At 45.9% G+C, this 16370-nt stretch overlaps 10 protein-coding genes across 10 annotated transcripts; 5 read left to right on the plus strand and 5 right to left on the minus strand.

The window, feature by feature from the left end:
- Positions 1-411: 411 nt before the first annotated feature.
- Positions 412-966, plus strand: NEMAJ01_0107 (uncharacterized protein; the record flags this gene model as incomplete). The annotated part of the gene is made up of 1 exon (XM_047913945.1): positions 412-966. The coding sequence occupies one exon, from the start codon at positions 412-414 to the stop codon at positions 964-966; it is 555 nt and encodes a 184-aa protein (XP_047769902.1).
- Positions 967-1790: 824 nt separating this feature from the next.
- Positions 1791-2606, minus strand: NEMAJ01_0108 (uncharacterized protein; the record flags this gene model as incomplete). The annotated part of the gene is made up of 1 exon (XM_047913946.1): positions 1791-2606. The coding sequence occupies one exon, from the start codon at positions 2604-2606 to the stop codon at positions 1791-1793; it is 816 nt and encodes a 271-aa protein (XP_047769903.1).
- A 166-nt stretch (positions 2607-2772) lies between these two features.
- NEMAJ01_0109 (polo-like kinase 1) lies at positions 2773-4494 on the minus strand (the record flags this gene model as incomplete). The annotated part of the gene is made up of 1 exon (XM_047913947.1): positions 2773-4494. One exon carries the CDS (start codon positions 4492-4494, stop codon positions 2773-2775), a length of 1722 nt encoding a protein of 573 aa, XP_047769904.1.
- A 1051-nt stretch (positions 4495-5545) lies between these two features.
- On the plus strand, positions 5546-6907 carry NEMAJ01_0110 (uncharacterized protein; the record flags this gene model as incomplete). The annotated part of the gene is made up of 1 exon (XM_047913948.1): positions 5546-6907. One exon carries the CDS (start codon positions 5546-5548, stop codon positions 6905-6907), a length of 1362 nt encoding a protein of 453 aa, XP_047769905.1.
- Positions 6908-7101: 194 nt separating this feature from the next.
- On the minus strand, positions 7102-7269 carry NEMAJ01_0007 (uncharacterized protein; the record flags this gene model as incomplete). The annotated part of the gene is made up of 1 exon (XM_047913845.1): positions 7102-7269. One exon carries the CDS (start codon positions 7267-7269, stop codon positions 7102-7104), a length of 168 nt encoding a protein of 55 aa, XP_047769802.1.
- A 454-nt stretch (positions 7270-7723) lies between these two features.
- NEMAJ01_0111 (uncharacterized protein) lies at positions 7724-8071 on the minus strand (the record flags this gene model as incomplete). Its single annotated transcript, XM_047913949.1, has 1 exon — positions 7724-8071. The coding sequence occupies one exon, from the start codon at positions 8069-8071 to the stop codon at positions 7724-7726; it is 348 nt and encodes a 115-aa protein (XP_047769906.1).
- A 582-nt stretch (positions 8072-8653) lies between these two features.
- On the plus strand, positions 8654-10354 carry NEMAJ01_0112 (phosphoacetylglucosamine mutase; the record flags this gene model as incomplete). The annotated part of the gene is made up of 1 exon (XM_047913950.1): positions 8654-10354. The coding sequence occupies one exon, from the start codon at positions 8654-8656 to the stop codon at positions 10352-10354; it is 1701 nt and encodes a 566-aa protein (XP_047769907.1).
- A 227-nt stretch (positions 10355-10581) lies between these two features.
- Positions 10582-11502, plus strand: NEMAJ01_0113 (uncharacterized protein; the record flags this gene model as incomplete). Its single annotated transcript, XM_047913951.1, has 1 exon — positions 10582-11502. One exon carries the CDS (start codon positions 10582-10584, stop codon positions 11500-11502), a length of 921 nt encoding a protein of 306 aa, XP_047769908.1.
- A 39-nt stretch (positions 11503-11541) lies between these two features.
- NEMAJ01_0114 (uncharacterized protein) lies at positions 11542-11916 on the minus strand (the record flags this gene model as incomplete). Its single annotated transcript, XM_047913952.1, has 1 exon — positions 11542-11916. One exon carries the CDS (start codon positions 11914-11916, stop codon positions 11542-11544), a length of 375 nt encoding a protein of 124 aa, XP_047769909.1.
- A 646-nt stretch (positions 11917-12562) lies between these two features.
- Positions 12563-15274, plus strand: NEMAJ01_0115 (uncharacterized protein; the record flags this gene model as incomplete). Its single annotated transcript, XM_047913953.1, has 1 exon — positions 12563-15274. The coding sequence occupies one exon, from the start codon at positions 12563-12565 to the stop codon at positions 15272-15274; it is 2712 nt and encodes a 903-aa protein (XP_047769910.1).
- Between the last annotated feature and the right edge of the window lie 1096 nt (positions 15275-16370).

Genomic DNA, 16370 nt, shown 5'->3' on the forward strand with positions numbered 1-16370 from the left:
TTGGAATAACCTGATTGTGATAGCCCGCGCAATGTAGCAGATGGGAAACATTGCCTGCGCGTTGGTATGTTGGCGATCTCCAGCATTCTTTGCAAAAATGCAATATATCTTTGTGAGTGTAACATCTAATTTAGATTCGAGGCACACTAAAGCACGGCTGTGCACTCTTGCAGAGGCACGCGCTTTCTCTCTATTGCACACACAGGGCGCACAGCTCTTTCTGCGCTTATGGGCAGTCAGAGGGGCGCGCCCACCTCCTGCGGCTTTGAGCCTTTCTATACGGCAAAAACACTTTCGATCCGGGTTATTCGGGGTTATTCGGGCATTTGGTTGGATGCTCAGGGCCTTGGAGCTTGGCACACATGGGGCCGGCTGCTACATAAGTTAATTCTCTTGGATTATTTTTTTGCAATGCTAATAAGTAGAGAACACATAATAAGCGGAGTCCGCACTCTCCAGCCAACATACGATTCAATCAACACAATGGTGGAGTATATTATGCTTTTTCCGGAAGAGCTGCCGTCAGTTATCGAGATTATATTGAGCGAAAGCGCAACCAGCAACGCACACTCGAACTTGTTCATTCTCTATCTGCTAAACGAGCTGCTGGCCAAGCACACGTGCGCCTCGGAGGATGCGGAGGCTCAGGAAAAGAATATGCGCATAATCACAGACGCGCTCAAAAATGTTCTCCACACCGGCATGCAGAAGGCCGACTTCCTATCAAAAAACAGCACAGAGGGCCTGAAGAAGTCTGCGGGTTTTCTGAAAAGCAAGTATCACGAAATAGAGAAAATTATAAACAAAAAAAGAGACAGCAATTCTGCCGATGCAAATGAGGCTGGAGAAATTTCTTCAGAAATGGAAGCATACTTGGACATAGATTATCTGGAGAGTATGTGCAAAAGAAAAGACAAAAAAGGCATACTAAAGTACATCAAAGACCTAAACAACAGAAAAGAATAAAAACAATGTGTTTTGCATGCGTAAGTGAAGCGGCGTAAAAAGCCTCATGTAAATATGTGGCCCGCCTGGGCATTTGGCCGGCGAAGCGAAAGCTTAAGCCTGATCTGGGGGCGTTTTCTCCCCTGCGGTGCCTTTACTGTTGCAGGAGCGCGTGTACTCGGGGCTTTTCTGCTGGCGGCTTTCTCAGGCTCTCTCCTGCTTGTAGCTATTGTTTGTGTGCGCACGAAAGTCCTTTGCAGCTGCCTAGCTATGCTGTGGAAATAAAAATAGAAATAAAAGTGTACAAAAATAAACCACTGCTATATGCCTACGCTTTTATACTTATGTCTATTGCTGGGAAAACACGCAGCCGCATGCACATTCAGAGTCTGTGTGGCAGAATGCACATTTAGAAGAAAGGGGAAACTGGCTGTTTGCAGAAGAAGCGGGCTACAGCCAAAAGTCGTCTAAGGAGAGCAAGCACAGTGTGCTGGAAAAGGCCTGCCTTCAGAATTACCCAGAGTCTAAGGAAAGCACATTTCAACTATTCAGTCTGCATATCATTCGCATGCACAGAGTTGAGCCGTCTCCCCTGTAAACTCTGTCTTCTGCTGCATCCCTTTCTTTTTTATTCGGGCCTTCCCCTGAAAGCAAAAGACTGCTTAAACTGCATGGAGCTACAAGCCGGCTATTATTCGGGTTATTCTGGCAATTTTTATTCTAACTTTAGCTCTCTGCAGCGTCTGGCATGCAAAAACGAAGCAGGCCGGGCCCAAAGACCATTTATGTGGGCTTTGCTGCCAAGCGGATGAAGGGTGGGCGCAAGCCCGGGCCTTGCTTAATGGCTATTGGGGCTGTGCAGCCGCTTGCAGCGCCTTTAGCTTGCTCTGGAGCACGCCAAGACCCCGCGCTATAATATCTACTGGAGATTCTGTGATTGTCTCTATTTCGAACAAAAACGAGTTTTCCTGCGTGGAGATGCTAATTGCATCTGGGTACTTTTTCTGCACATCTGTGTTTACAAGAACCCTGTCTTCGTCGATTTTAGGGCCGTCTTCCCCCAGTAAGAACCCGTCTCTAAAATACTTTTTCATTTCGTGCGCTTTGCTGGCGTCTTTCACATGTATTTTCTTAATGCATCTGTAGTAGCATGCCGACGTGGGCATCCACTTAGAGTGCTCTCTGCCGGTCCCCAGTATTGCAAAAAGCTTGCACTCTATTTTTTTGTTTGGCGCCAGCCTGGTTATAAGCACGCGCTTCTTTACACTGACATTTGCAGCGCCCTGCACTTTTATGCTGTCAGAGTACACGGGGAGTATCTTGTTTGTTGTGTTGCTGACAACTAAGTCCATGCAGATGGAGTCCTCCGTTGTCAAGTCAGAAATCGGGCTAAAGTCCTCTTTTTTCTCAACCGGCTTGAGAATGTGTGGGCTTGCTGTGACAGGAATCAGCCCAATTCGGTGTGCCAGTATTTCGTCTGCCATTACAGTTTCGTTCTCCTTAATGCACACCCAGTGGATGGCGACTGTCGGCGTGTCCGAAATAATTGTGCGGCGGATTGCGTTTAGCACCGACGGGTCGATGTTGTTTATTCTGTACGAAAGCATTTCTGGCGTGTCCTCAACCTTACGCACCTCTATGTCGCTCAAGTATGCTTCCATAAAAAATTTAAAACGCCATTGCATATATGCCCAAGCCAGGACAAAAGCCTCCGGCAGAAAAAGAAAATCCCCATAACCCAAAGTCGCTGCCTATTTACTAAAGAATCAGATATTCCACACTCCTCTATGGGCACAAAAGGGCCTGTGCACGCTGCAGCCTAAAACTCTACTTTCGAAGGAGAATCGAGAGCACCTCCTGGCAGTATATTAGAACATCCCTTTCTACGAACGGCTTGCCCTCATAGTATATGTGTTTTCCCTCGCCATAGAAAACAAGAACTCTTCCGTCCACTATAAACACAATAACACGATTGCTGAGTCTGAGAACTGGGCCCCTGGCAAAGTTCACATGCTTAATAACAAAGGTGGCGTGGTCCTCGGCCCGGATAATGCTGTGCGGCTTTCGAAAAAGGCCCTGGATAAAGTGCCCAATCAGAAGAACTTTCTTGTCCAGCTTTCCAGTAACAGACCCCGTGGTGTATTTTTCTTTTGTAATGATTTTTTGGGCCCCGTACACTTTATGCTCAAAGTATTCAAAGTCGTATCGGTCCTGCCTTCTTCGGGCGGCGTCAACCGCCGACCTCCGCAGGACCAGCGAAGTGCAGTCGTTGAACAGCACTCCGACAGTTCCCGATGCCAAAATGTACCCAAGCCCATACTTGTCGGTGTAGTCTATCGTGTGTATAACAAAGTCCTCTGTGCACTCTCTACTCACGGGAACCTCTGCAGCCTTGTACGCGCTTAGAAGAGACAGTGCTGTCATGTGAACAGAAGAAAGAAGCCCCATTTTTACCTGCGGGCTTCGTATAGTAGCGCCTGCCGGCTCGCTCCTGGCCGCGCTCTTGCTTGCTTGGCTTCTATGCATATTCATGTGCGCGCTTTCGCTTGTGTATGCGGCAGGATGGGTCTGCGCGCCGCGAGAGTTTGGCACCCCTGCTTCTATATTCACAGCGCAGTTTTGATTTGCCATGTTCTCTTGGCTGGGCTGCCCGTGGACGGGCACTCCTGGGCCCGGGGCCAACTTTGTGTTCAGTGCGCCCAAGCTCCCTGCTCTAACAAACTTCGAGTTGTATATCTGCTCTAGCGTGTACCGCTTCTGCGGGTCAAGCTCCAGCAGGCCATTTATTAGGCTTTTGGCCTCGTTGGATATCCGGCACCCGTCTGGATACGAATAGCTGTTTGTTTTGATGCACTTGTATATTTCCTTCACCTCATCCTTCTGGAAGGGCGGCTTCCCCACAATCATAGTGTACAGCACAACCCCAACCGACCAAATATCCACCTCAAAGGAGTGCCCGCTTTCTGCCCCAAAAAGAACCTCCGGCGCAATGTAGTTTGGGGTGCCGCAAATCGTCTTCTTCCTCTCCTCCCTATCTATAACGGCTGCCAGCCCGAAGTCCCCCACCTTTATGTTGAATCCATCGTCCAGGAACAAGTTGGCTAGCTTCATGTCCCGGTGGACGACCGAGCACTCTCTGTGCAAGTAGTCCAGAGCAGAAATAATCTGCAGCAAAAACACGCGCACATATTTTTCATCGATCGACTTGTTTTTCTTTAAAAGATCCATCATGCTTTTGTTGCGGCATATCTCCATAATGAGAAAGACAAACTCTTTGTCTTCAAAGTATGTAAACAGCTTCACAATGTTTTTGTGGTTTACTGATAGATGAATCTTAATTTCAGAAAGCAGCTTCTGCTTGTTTTTGGCCCGAATAAGCTCAGATTTCTTAATTATTTTGGCCGCAAAATCCTGCTGAGTTTTCATGCTGCGAACAGAAAAACACTGTGCAAATCCCCCTCGCCCTATCATGGCTGTAATTTCAAAGGACTCGTCTGTGTCTCTATCGTGAATTATGCTTCCAATTGGAAGGAAGGGAGGACTCTTCATATAATAAAAATAATAATAAAATATTTATGAGCAAGCTTTCAACGAAATATTTTGCACACATGCGCCTGCCTGTGCATGCTAGCCTGTCAGCATGGGCCTAGATTTCATTTTCCTGCGAGACAGGCATTTTTACGAAGAAGAAAAACTATGTGCAAAGCAGGCCTATAGGCCATCTCTTCTCAAAGCCAGAGCTGGCATGCGTTTTTCTTCTTTTTAGAGAATGCCTGCTCTTTGCGCTTTAGCTTTAGGTGCGAGCGTTTTTTTGCAGTTGGCGTTTTGCGCACAGACCAGCCTCTACGGCCCTGCTAAAGGCGTGCATGCACCCGCTGCGGCTTTCTTCTCTAGATTTCTAGGGAAAAGCTCTTGGTTCCCAGGGAAGAAATGCTTTGGCATTGGAGCACGGGCCAGACTTTTTTCATTTCCCTCCAGAATCTCTGGCAGCGTAGATCAGAGCATTTCGGAAGTGCAGCGAGCCGCACTTATGCGTGCTGATGAAAGAGAAAATCCCGGCTTGTTTTTCTAGAAAGCAGTGCTTAACTTGTTTTCTAGACTCTAGAAAGTGCGGTGCAGCACGCATTTATTTATATTGCAGAGAGACCGCGTTTAGCTTGCACAGGAATATTCCAAGGCTGTAAACAGCTTTTTCTTACAAAAAGGGGGGTGTGCTATCCAGTGGCTCAACACTGACAAGCACAGTCGAGTGTTTAGTAGAGGCGTTGCCATGCATGTCTTAATGCCCCCAAGCGGAGCGAATGCGCTTTTCTGTTTGCAAGGCAGAGGAGCTAAATGCACGAACAGCTGTCCAATTGCTGAAACCCTGTCTATTTTTGCTCAGAGTAGGCAGCTGTCTTTATTGACAGCTTCAGAGTTCTGGCATAGGCTATAGGTTTCCGGCTGCTTGGAAATAAGGCACAGGCCGGATCGGCGGCTTGCATTGGGTAATTAAAAAAACAACTATTCACAGAAAAATGTGTGATTTGACTTTTTATTTGAATTCAATATAAGCTCCGTACTATTGAAAATATATAAGAAAGTAGAAAGCGAAAAAACAATGCGAAGAAATAGGCTTAATAAACTGTGCACATTTTTCGGGACTGTGGGCATTATATCCAAATGCGCACAGTGTATAGGAAATGAAAACAAGATGGGCGCAGGGAAATTGGAAAACCAGCAAAGCCCACCGGCCCACGAGAAAGTACAAAGCCATGCTAATCGCGAGCTACTAAAAGAGCTGGGTGAAAAACATAAACGTATTAAGCAGGCTTCAGACCAGAAGGAAGAGTTGAATGAAGGCCAGGTGGAATTAAGAGAAAAGCGCGGCCCCAAAGCCTCTGCAGATCGTAGGCAGGCCATCCTCTTGTCTTTTTTATCAAATAACGACAAGGACGCAAAGACGAAAGACTCTAAGGAGCCTTCTTTTAATCCAGCCGAAAGCGCAGATGCACCAGAAAACAGCAAACCAGAAGCTATAACTCAGCCCGCAAACACTTCCTCTAAGAGCTCGAACAAGAATGCAGAGAAGAAGGTAAAAAAGCCTGCTGCCGCTGAGAGCGCAGATGCACCAGAAAATGAAACCCCAGGGTTTGTGGCCCAAATCAAGAATTTATTCTTTAAAAACTCAAGCAAGGAAAAGGACGCAAAGAAGGAAGAGGCAGAAAAGCCTGCCGTTGCTGAGAGCGCAGATGCACCGGAAAACAAGCCAGGCCGCAGGCCACCAATGCCTTTGCCCAAGCCTTCCTCTCTCCACAAAGATGCACCTCCAGCGTGGCCTGAAAGACAGGATGGTCGCGCTGAAATAGAAGAAGACCCACTGTATGATACCGTGAATCCAGAAATGCCTGAAAATCCAGAAGATCGGTTTGTACACGCACAAAAAAACCTTTCGTTCAAGAATGAGGATGGAAGCAGCGGCCAATACGAAGTAATAGAGTCAAATCCGATCTATGATACAGAGATTTCTAGTGGCTATGCCACGATAGATCATGTAAAATCTTCAAAGACTAGTCCCATGCAAGAGAGTGGGCCTGCTGCTATATCTGAGGCCTGCCAAAAAACAAGTTCTAAATCTCCGGATCACACTACGATAAACGGATGCATTTATGCAGTTCCAGACACTTGCCGCAATAAAAAAGCTCATTTTCAGCCGCCCCAAAAACAAAAAAGTGCTTCCAATAAAGGCTTGCCGGACGATCCAATATACGCTAAACACGCGGATATAGAGATCTTGGCATCAAAAACGCCGCGCAAAGCTGCATCGGCGCGTGAATATGAAAAAACTATATACGCGGAAATTCAGCACAGCCCATCACAAAAAACAGAGCCTTCTACAAAGAAAAATGCACCGGCGCCTGCCCCCGAGAACTCAAACCCATGGATCCATTCAAAGCCTAAAAATAGAAATTTTATACAATGATCATATTTTCAAGGCCAATTGTTTCTCGCCTGGTTAGTTGACTTTTGTCTTGTCATGTGCCTCCTAGCACAGATGCAAAGGCCTAAGTAGAACAGAAATATATGAAATTCTATTTAAAATAAATCGAACTAATTCAATTCGAGTTATAGCATGTTGTTTATTTATATGAGTAAAATATTCTTCGTATCTAATCGTTACTCTCGCTTTTGCTTCTCATTGCTGCTTGTAGATGCGATGGCGTTTGTGACCATCGGAGGCTCCCTTAAATGCATCAGATACCTCCCGATTATATATATGCCTACAAAAACAACCGGCGTGAGATAGACACTAAGCGAGAGCCCTTCACCACTTACTCCATTCATTAAATTGCTTTAGAAAATAAAAGTAAAATAGACAGCCTCAAATTAGAAAACCAGTATCCAAGAGGACAGAGCGAATGAAAGCTCAACTGCATGTTTATCGAAAAGCTCCTTAGAACACCAAATATAAGCCTGGCCTGTCCCTGTGCAGCCTTATCCTGCATGTGTAAAAAGTTGGAGCTCCCGCGGGCTAAGATACAGTATGTGATGTGGACTTTTTGTAATTTTATTTTCGGCATGTTTATTATCTTCGCTGTGCATAAAACACAATCCTCCGCCTGCATTTTTGCACATGCCCGCACGCATGCGAACTCCCCAGGAAAAACGCAAACAAGCTGCGCCTGCAGCTCCTTCTTGCTAGACACACAGCCGTGCTCGGCTGTCCATATTTAGAAGATGTGCCCTGGATCTCTTCTTTCGCTATAGGCTGGGCCTCCGTCTAATAGGCGCTGCAGGCCTATTTCTTGGCAGAAGCGACTGCTTTTTGGGACAAGATTTCATGGATGTCTTTTATCAGCTTTCTCTTGCAGTCTGTGGTTATGGTGAAGCATCCGCCTGTGGTGCTGAATAGCCGCTCCACTTCCTCCGGCTTTGACTGCGCAGGGAGAAGCTTCTCGCATATTTCATACGAGTGCTTTGGGTGCTGCTTTGTTCCTATCTTGTACTCTATTCCTAGCTGGTTCAGCGCTTTAAGAATCTGCTGGAATGTTGGAGGCATCACGCCCTCTCTTGCCGGAACTTTTCTTCCCTGTGATCTTTTTATTGCAGTGTTGAAGTATATCGGATATAGTCTTATTTCGTTCATGTGCGAAAATATGAAAAAAGCAAAAATATTTATATCCGCTTGCTAGAAAACAGCTACATTTTGCATTTTTGCACTGGGTCTAGCGCCGGGTTCGCGATAATAAAAATGACGCGCTGCAGCTATAGCGGGCGCTAAAAACATGCACGTTTGGAGATTCGTACAATGTGTGTGGAGCCTCTGTGCTTCATGCGAGCTGCCAAAAAGCACGCTTTCCAGAAAGCAAGCGCCTGCGCTGCGGAAGTGAATGCGGGCGTGCCATCGCGCGATAAAAAGTGCCTATTGCGCTGGCTTGGCATGTATACTATTTTCTAGTGCTGGAGAAAGTGCGATGCACTTTTCCAAGGCCATGATTGGCACGCCTAGAGGTCTTGTATGCAGCAGAGGTGCCATATCTGAGCCGGGCCTGCTTGCTTTGCACTGTTTGTGATAACTGCATTTTGATATGGGCCTGTGCTTTTTAATTCTGGCTTGGTACTGGTGGGCTGCTGTTTCATGGCCCACCAGCACATTTTGCAATCACTACTGGGTTTTCTCATACAGTGTCTCATGCAATATCTTATATACAGGCACAATGTTTTTCTTATGGAATTCAAGGACTTATTTAAGAAAAGCATGGATGAGCCGGTGTCTTATGGAACGGCCGGGTACAGAACAAAGCACATGGTTATAAAAGATATAGCACGCAGGGCATATCTTTTCTGCCTTGTGCGCTCTTCTGCTCTAGGAAAGCCAATAGGGCTGGTGCTGACCGCGTCCCACAATCCGTCCCCAGACAACGGGATAAAATACATTGACCACACAGGAAACATGATATGCGAAGAAGACGAGGCGCTTAGCGACAAAATAGTGAACGGCCCCATCGAGCTTGTGGAGAGCATTTATCAGAGCCACAAAAACGCGCGCAGCACCGTTCTTATATGCAGAGACACGAGAAGCAGCGGAGAGGGCATGGTTGAGCACTGCAAAGACGTAAGCGAGTATTTAGGGAGTGGGCACACTCTTCTAGACATGGGCATTTTAAGCACGCCGCAGGCCCACTTTTTAATACGCGACATGTTCTGCAATGGCATTTCAAACGAAAAGTGCACGCTAGAACTTCTGCAGAAGAGCATAGAGAAGTACTACCAAAGAATAGAAAATATGTGCAAAGTTGCCAAAAGAATATTTTCAGAAGAGCCCAAGCAGAAGCGGGTGCTGGACAGCTCAAACGGGGTAGCCCGGCACAGCTTTGAAAGAATACAGAAGTCTGTGTCTAGCATAGTAGAAATGCGCCTGCTCAAGAACAGCAAAGACCTGAATGAAGAATGCGGGTCGGACTATATAAAAAGCACAAGAAAGCTGCCGGCAGGCGTTTCTGTGCAGAAAGACGGGGCTTCTGAAAAACCAAGCGTGTCTATCTCTACGGAAGGCGGCGAGGTGTGCGAAGATACTCTTATATGCGCGTTTGACGGGGATGCAGACAGAATTCTCTACCTTAAGCCGTCAACCAACCAGCTGATTGACGGGGACAGGCTGTGTGTTCTTTTTGCAGCCTTTTTGAACCATCTCCTGCTAATATCTGGAATCGATGAAAAGATCACGACAGTTGTAACAGAATACACAAACGGGGCTGCGACAAAAGAGCTCAAAACCAAGGGAAGCATAAAAGTTGCCGGAACCGGGGTAAAAAACATGCAGAAGGCCTCGAATAACGACGTCACCGCATGGTTTGAAAGCAACGGGCACGGGACGGTCTGTTTTTCCGAGAAGACATGCGCTGCTGTAAAGGAGAAGCTAGGATATTCCCTGGCGGAGTGCATCTTGGACCTGCAGCCCGAAAAGCTAGCCGAGGAGATGGATGCCCTGCTTAGCCGGCCTTCAGACTCGCTGTCGTACAAAGAGATAGGGAAAAGCTCCCCATACAATGGGCTTTTCCGAAGGCTAACCACGCAAGAGGCGCTTTTGCTGCTGCACTCTATGAACGCAGCATTTGACCCTTATATTGGTGATGCGCTTGTGAACATGCTTGTGTGCGAGTGCATATTCTACAGCGGGTTTATACTTCCAGATGTTCTTTTGGGGATATACCAGGATCTTCCTAACATTCTGACGTCTGTGGAGGGAAAACGAGACAGGCTGAACGAGCTGTTGGTTGAAAGCATAAAAAACAAGCATTCCAGCATACGGGTGCACCTGAGAGCTTCTGGAACCGAAGACATCATACGAATATATGTGGAGGGCGAGTCGATGGATGAGCTAAAAGATGCAGTGGAGGACATTAAAACTTCAATAAGCGAGCTGTAGGTTTGGCGCCAAGAAGCAACAAAGCATTGGTTTTCTGCATCTTCACAGCGGAATAGGCATCCTGTCCATGTAGATTCTTGTATGGGCATGTGCGCACACGTCGGCAAAATATTTGGCAGCTCGGTGGGTTAAGGCGTAAAGAAGCCCGCCTGGACATGCGCTTGCTCTGCTTTAATGAGCAAGCAGACGCGTGAAATAAATATTTTGTGTTTTTCAATTTTGCTATTATGTCCACGTGTGCGAACTCTCCCCGGGATATGCTGAAAAAACATCTTCATTTCTTGCCGGTCGCGCCCATTGAGTCTGTAAATGAAACTATCTGCGCAATTTGGGAGTTGGTACGGAGGATGCCTCCGGTTGGGCTAGACAGCTCCGAGTTTACTTCTCTTATATATCCGTTCAACCAAAGGCCATCGCACTTTGTCATTTCTTCCATCTTTAAGATACTTATGAGGGTAGACCTGACAAGTGATCAAATACTTTTATTTCTTAATTGCCATCAAAAGCCTATTGCTGCTGGTGGCCCATACTCTACTGTGAACTGGTCTTTTCTGGACAAGCCAGTGTGTATAAAGAGCACTTTCATAGGCTTTTTGGGAAGGCTGGCGCGGAACAGCAAGTTTCGGGAGGCCCGGGCGGGCCCAGAAGCCGCAGCAGAGGCGTCTGAAAAGCCAGACAAGCCAGTGGCGTTTTCGTCGGTTGACGTCATCCAGGTTCTGTTTTTTTTGTTTGACGATGAAAACATAGCTATTCGGGTGAAAAGCTACGCATCCGCCTGCAGAATTGTAAAGCGAGAAAAAAAGTTCTGGGGTGATGCAGACTGGAAAAAGTTCAAGCGTGCCATAAGATACATAGGGGTTGAAAGCATGCGGCTGCTGAGGAAAGAGCACGCGGAGAAAGAGCGGAAAAAGATGGAAAAGCGAGCAAAAGTGACCCGGGTAGCAGGCATGCTTAGAGTAAAAGTAAAGCTGGGCCAAATTATTCGGCACAGCGCGCCATGCATACAGATACTTAAGAACGATGTGGTTCTGGAGCAAGTGGTGACAAAAAGGAAGTACACAACAGTATATATGCGAGAGGCAGGGCCAATCGCGCTTGTTATCTCCGATAAAGATCGGGTTATATTCAGAAAAACATATAAGGTATAAATAAACACTAGACACTTGATGGTGTGTTCCTGCACGGGTTTATTTTTTTCTCATTCGAAGCTGCTCTAGGCTGGGGCTCAGCTTCGGGCGCCTGCAGAGAATGTTTAGGCGCTTAAATTGGAACTCTAGCATGCATATTTTGTCTTTTATGATGGAGGATTCCTCAGCGGTGCATTTTTTCGGGCGGAGCGCTTCTTCCAGCGGCTTTTTTGCTAGATCCAAGTTGGGCTTTTGGAACTTTTTATAGTATGTGTTCTTCCACTTTATAGCTTGAAGCTTTTTTTGCGACTGTTTTTTAAACTGGCTTTTAAACTCTTTGCTTTCCATCAACTCTTTCAGCCCTTGGGTGGCTTTTTGCAGCTTTTCGTCTGGCTCCAGCCTTTTTCCTACTCTGTTTAGTATTGTGCTATCCATACTGCCCCTTGTTTCGCTGCAAAATCTCCTGTAAATACACAGAATCAGAAGCCCCTGCGCCGCGCGCTTGTAAAGAAGCGTCTATTTGTGCGCTTTTCTCCGGAATGTTGTTCTGTAGCCGTCAAGTGCCCAAGACGGCATGGCGTGCAAAGAGTGCACATACTGTGTGGCCGGCCGCCCTTGTCGAGTATAAAATGCAAACCAGTACCATTTCTTGCGCAGCGCTGGCTTAGGCTATTTTTTCTCTTTTGTAGCAGGCTAAGTGGCAGCGGTGTGTCTTTTTGCATAATGAAGGCACTTTTTTCCAGAATAGAGGTGCTCTTGCAGAGTGCAACTTGAATGCAAAGCAGACTGCGCACTTTTAAGCATTGGTGGAGGCTGATACAAACTATAAAAAAATACCCCGAGTCACGGATTTGTCTTTGCCCGGCACACTGCTTGTAATAAATCTGCTCGCTATGCTTCTGTACACAGCTGCATGGTCACTTCCACACACGCTTTTTATGTCTGCGCCGCATAGCGGACCAAGTGTGCGATCTAAGACGGTTTTGTGTTTGGCGCCCAAAGCCGTGGCCTCGCAAGACATTGTGATGCGCTAGGAAAAATGCACGCCAAGTATGCAAATATTTTTTTACCTCCTTGAATAATGCAGCTGCTTTTTTTCCTAGAGCTACTGTTTATTTGCTTCGCACATGCTAGGCTATCGCTAAACCAGTTGGAAGAACTCGAAAACTTCAGGATTCCGGGCCCGTTAGGTAAAGTGCCCGATTATATAAACCCAAACGGCCCGCTGAATTTTCTGCATGGATACCTATACATCAAGAATGGGCATGTTCACAACAAGCGGTTTTTTTCCCCAGAAATAGACACATGCTACAGCCTGTCCGTCAACACAAGTAGTGAAATATACAAAAACGAGCATATATACGAAAGAAGCCCACTCAAGGACAAGGCCTACAAGCCCATATCGGAACGCGTTAAAAACGAAGAACTCGACTCTAGAGAATACCACAAACGGCTTATCAAAATGTTTCCGTCAATAGATGGGATTGTATCGATAGAGTCTGGAAGCGTTGACTCGTTTGTCAGGTTTCTTCGGACGGACTCAGACCCCAAAAAGACGTGCTGCATTCTTGCGTCGCTTCTGTTGCTTACTGAGGGCGTGCCTGTAGACATTAGAATTGAAAAAACTGCAATTGTTTTGCACCGTGCAGATGGCAGTTTCTGGCTGTGTGTAGACACAAATGTGCCAGTTGTGTTGCGCAACAACAAAATTCTAGTGATAGACTCGCCCACCCAGTATGTGGCCAGGGAAACCATAAGATTTTTCAAAAGAAGCGCCAAGGAACGGGCTCCCGTGGAGTCTTTGGACGAGTACATGGAAGGAGAGTTTTTAAACACGCCGTGGTTTCTCATACAGGCATATATTTATGAGTATGCAGAAAGCATGCAGTGTGCACAAGATATTATTCTAAGCGCGCACGAAATACTAGTCGACATAATCCGCGCATTCCGCCAGGACGCACATGTATTGGAGAGGGCCCGGACTGCCTATAAAGTGTTTGAAAAGCTGTTTGTTTCTGGCCTTAGAAGAGAAAAAACGAATCAGATGCATCTAATCAGAAAAATCCGAAGCTGCATGGAAATCCACTGCCCTTTTCCGTTTTCCGAGTTCAACCAGCTACCTACATATACAAGAATTCCCGAGTATTTCCACAGCGCATGCAAATTTGCTATTAGTTATTCAAACACCTTTAGCAATTGCACCGAAAACGCGCTGTACATTCTTATGTGCTGTCTTCTGTACAGCCCAAACACAGAAGAATACACTCTAGAAGGGCTTCCAAATCCAACCAAAAGTTTAAAGACGTTCTTTTCTCTGTGCAACCCCTGCCCAGTCGAGACGGTCAACATCCAAATTCATCAGGCATGGAATAAAGTGGTTTCTGGCCTGGAAACCCCAGAACTACGGTATGTTCGAGAAAACAAAAATGAGCTTTGCTCTGGGATTCTGAACGTGCTGCTGGTTATTGCCGAAATAACCGGAAAGCTGCCCTCGGAAAAAGACACCATTCTTGGGTTTATAAAGGAGATCCACAAAGAAGATAGCCCAAGTGAGGAATTTTATTTGTCTGTGAAGGAGTATGTTGCGTCCTTTTTTAAGGCGCTTTTCTTCAACAAACAAATAGAGGTGGAATGCGTAAACTTTAGGAAAAGCATCAAATTGTGCGGTATAACCGATATCCATGGCGAAATTCACCTAAAGTATCAGCTAGACAGCAAACACGAGGTTCTTTCTGTGCGAATTGGAATGAAGCATTCGGACAGCGTATTTATAACGAGAGACATCGCGCTGACAAAGTACTCGGCATACGGCATCCGGCACATAGCAAACATGTTTAAAGAACAGGGCAACCTTTTGGGGTTTCTTTCCTGGCAGTATGCCGACGGGATTCTTGCCCGAAACAAAGTCGTCAGCCTAGAAGGCAATATACTAAAGGCAGTTGAAAAGGCAGCGCGCAACGCCACCCCCAAGGGCGTAAACAGCCTGCTTGTCTTAAAGAAAATAGAAAGCCTGGACTACAAATCCATGCTTGTAAACTACTCTGCATGCTTAGCCATAGAGAGTCAGCACAAGCTGTCATATGCACAGCCCTTGGCGCGCTTTATTTCAAACATACTGGGAAGCGAGCAGCTTGATACCTTACAAGTCCAAAAAAAGCTCTTTGCTATTTTGCTGTACACAGACAGCTACTCATTCGCACGCTCAAAGATATCAGTTCCTGCACCTGCTTACAGATACATTATGCAGTGCCCAACAGAATGCCTGGATCTTCTTTCCTGCATTCTAAAAACGCCGTGCCCACATGTTCTTGTGTTGATGCTAAAAAAGGCTATAGAGGAAGAAGAAAGTGTTTTAGTCTTCAAGGTCAGTCCTATACTCTACCTCTCTAATATGAAGAGTATTTTCACAGCGCTGTTTAATGACAACGCCGTGGCGCGTGAAAATGTGCTTTCGAATGTTCTATTGGGCAAGAGCAAAGGCTGGGACGCGGTTATCCCATTGTTAAATATGGCCTGGTTTGCATTTGCCTGCCAGTACAAAAAAGACAATGCAGAACTCATTGAGTGCATATACAATTCTATAACCCGAATTCCGAATAGCATACCCTCAAACCTAAAGAGCCTATATAGCTTGCAAAGGACAAGTGTGCTATCCTATATGCGCGATCACCAAGCAGCGCTGAAGGCAAGCAAAATGGAAAACCAATTTAATTTCTCTAGGCCTTCCGTCTTTTGGCTGGGAAGAAGCAAGCATCGCAAGTTTGATGAAATTTACAGGTTTTTCAGAACTTGAATGCAGGCATTTCCATGCTTGCATGGAAGGCGCCTTGCTAGCAGCTCGGCCCATAGCGCATATACCCCGGTTGTTTCTGCTTTTTGAAATTTTCTATATAGAGGATACTGCATGCGCTCCCTGCTGGTTGGGCCTATTGCCAGCCCTTTAATAAATTTCGTTTAGTTTGCCCGAGGCACTAATTGCTTTTTCTGGTTACTTGGCGCATGTTTCTATAGATAAGCAGAGAGAAATGATTTTAAAATATAGTAAAGTCTTTGCTTGTTGTAATTTTCTGTAGTATTAGAATTGCTCAAGCGCGTGCTTTTTTGTGGTTTTTAGCATAAGCATGCGCCACCAATTCACGCTTATTCTACCACAGCTGACTAGGTCCTTAAATTAAATCAGCGTTGGAACAGTCTTTCTACGGGTCTAAATGCGCAATTTAATTAACTACCTGGATCTAGAGCCTTCTTTTCCTCGTCCCAATGCGGGTTTATTGCACTTCTTGTTTATTTAAGGGCGAGCATTTCTGAAGTTCAGAGAAAGAAAGCAACCCTGCAATCATACACATCTTGCCTCTGCATATCACGGAGGTGGCGCACTAAGCTCTTCGATCTCTCAACCACATAAAACATAAAAGCCGTGGACTATGGCACTGCGCTGTTCACACTAGGCTACCTCTCAGTGAAGAAACAAGAAGAAAAAGTAAACATCCTGAGCTGACTACACATTGTGCTGCTCGTTACAGGTAGGTTAAACTCTTCGGCGGATATCTTTCTAGCTCGATTCTGGGATGTGTATCTGTGGCAGCTTGGCTTCTAACCCAAGCTTCGCGCTCCTTACTGGCACCTGCAGTAAGCTTTCAACAACAATCAACAAACAACTCAACAAACTCGGTCCAGCGAACTATCTATATTCTATTATTATCCACATCCACTTGCACATATACATCCACTTGCACATACACATATACATATAGCAAACAAGTACCCAAATATAAATAAATTCAAAAGACTAAAAAACAAACTGTACGCATTTTCATTTTAGATCCGCTTTGTTGGAAAAATATAAATCTCGCATTTCTAGCTGGCCATATACGCAACATTAGACTACG

This window comes from Nematocida major (genome assembly GCF_021653875.1).
Source record: "Nematocida major strain JUm2507 chromosome Unknown 2424, whole genome shotgun sequence".
Classification (NCBI taxonomy): domain Eukaryota; kingdom Fungi; phylum Microsporidia; genus Nematocida; species Nematocida major.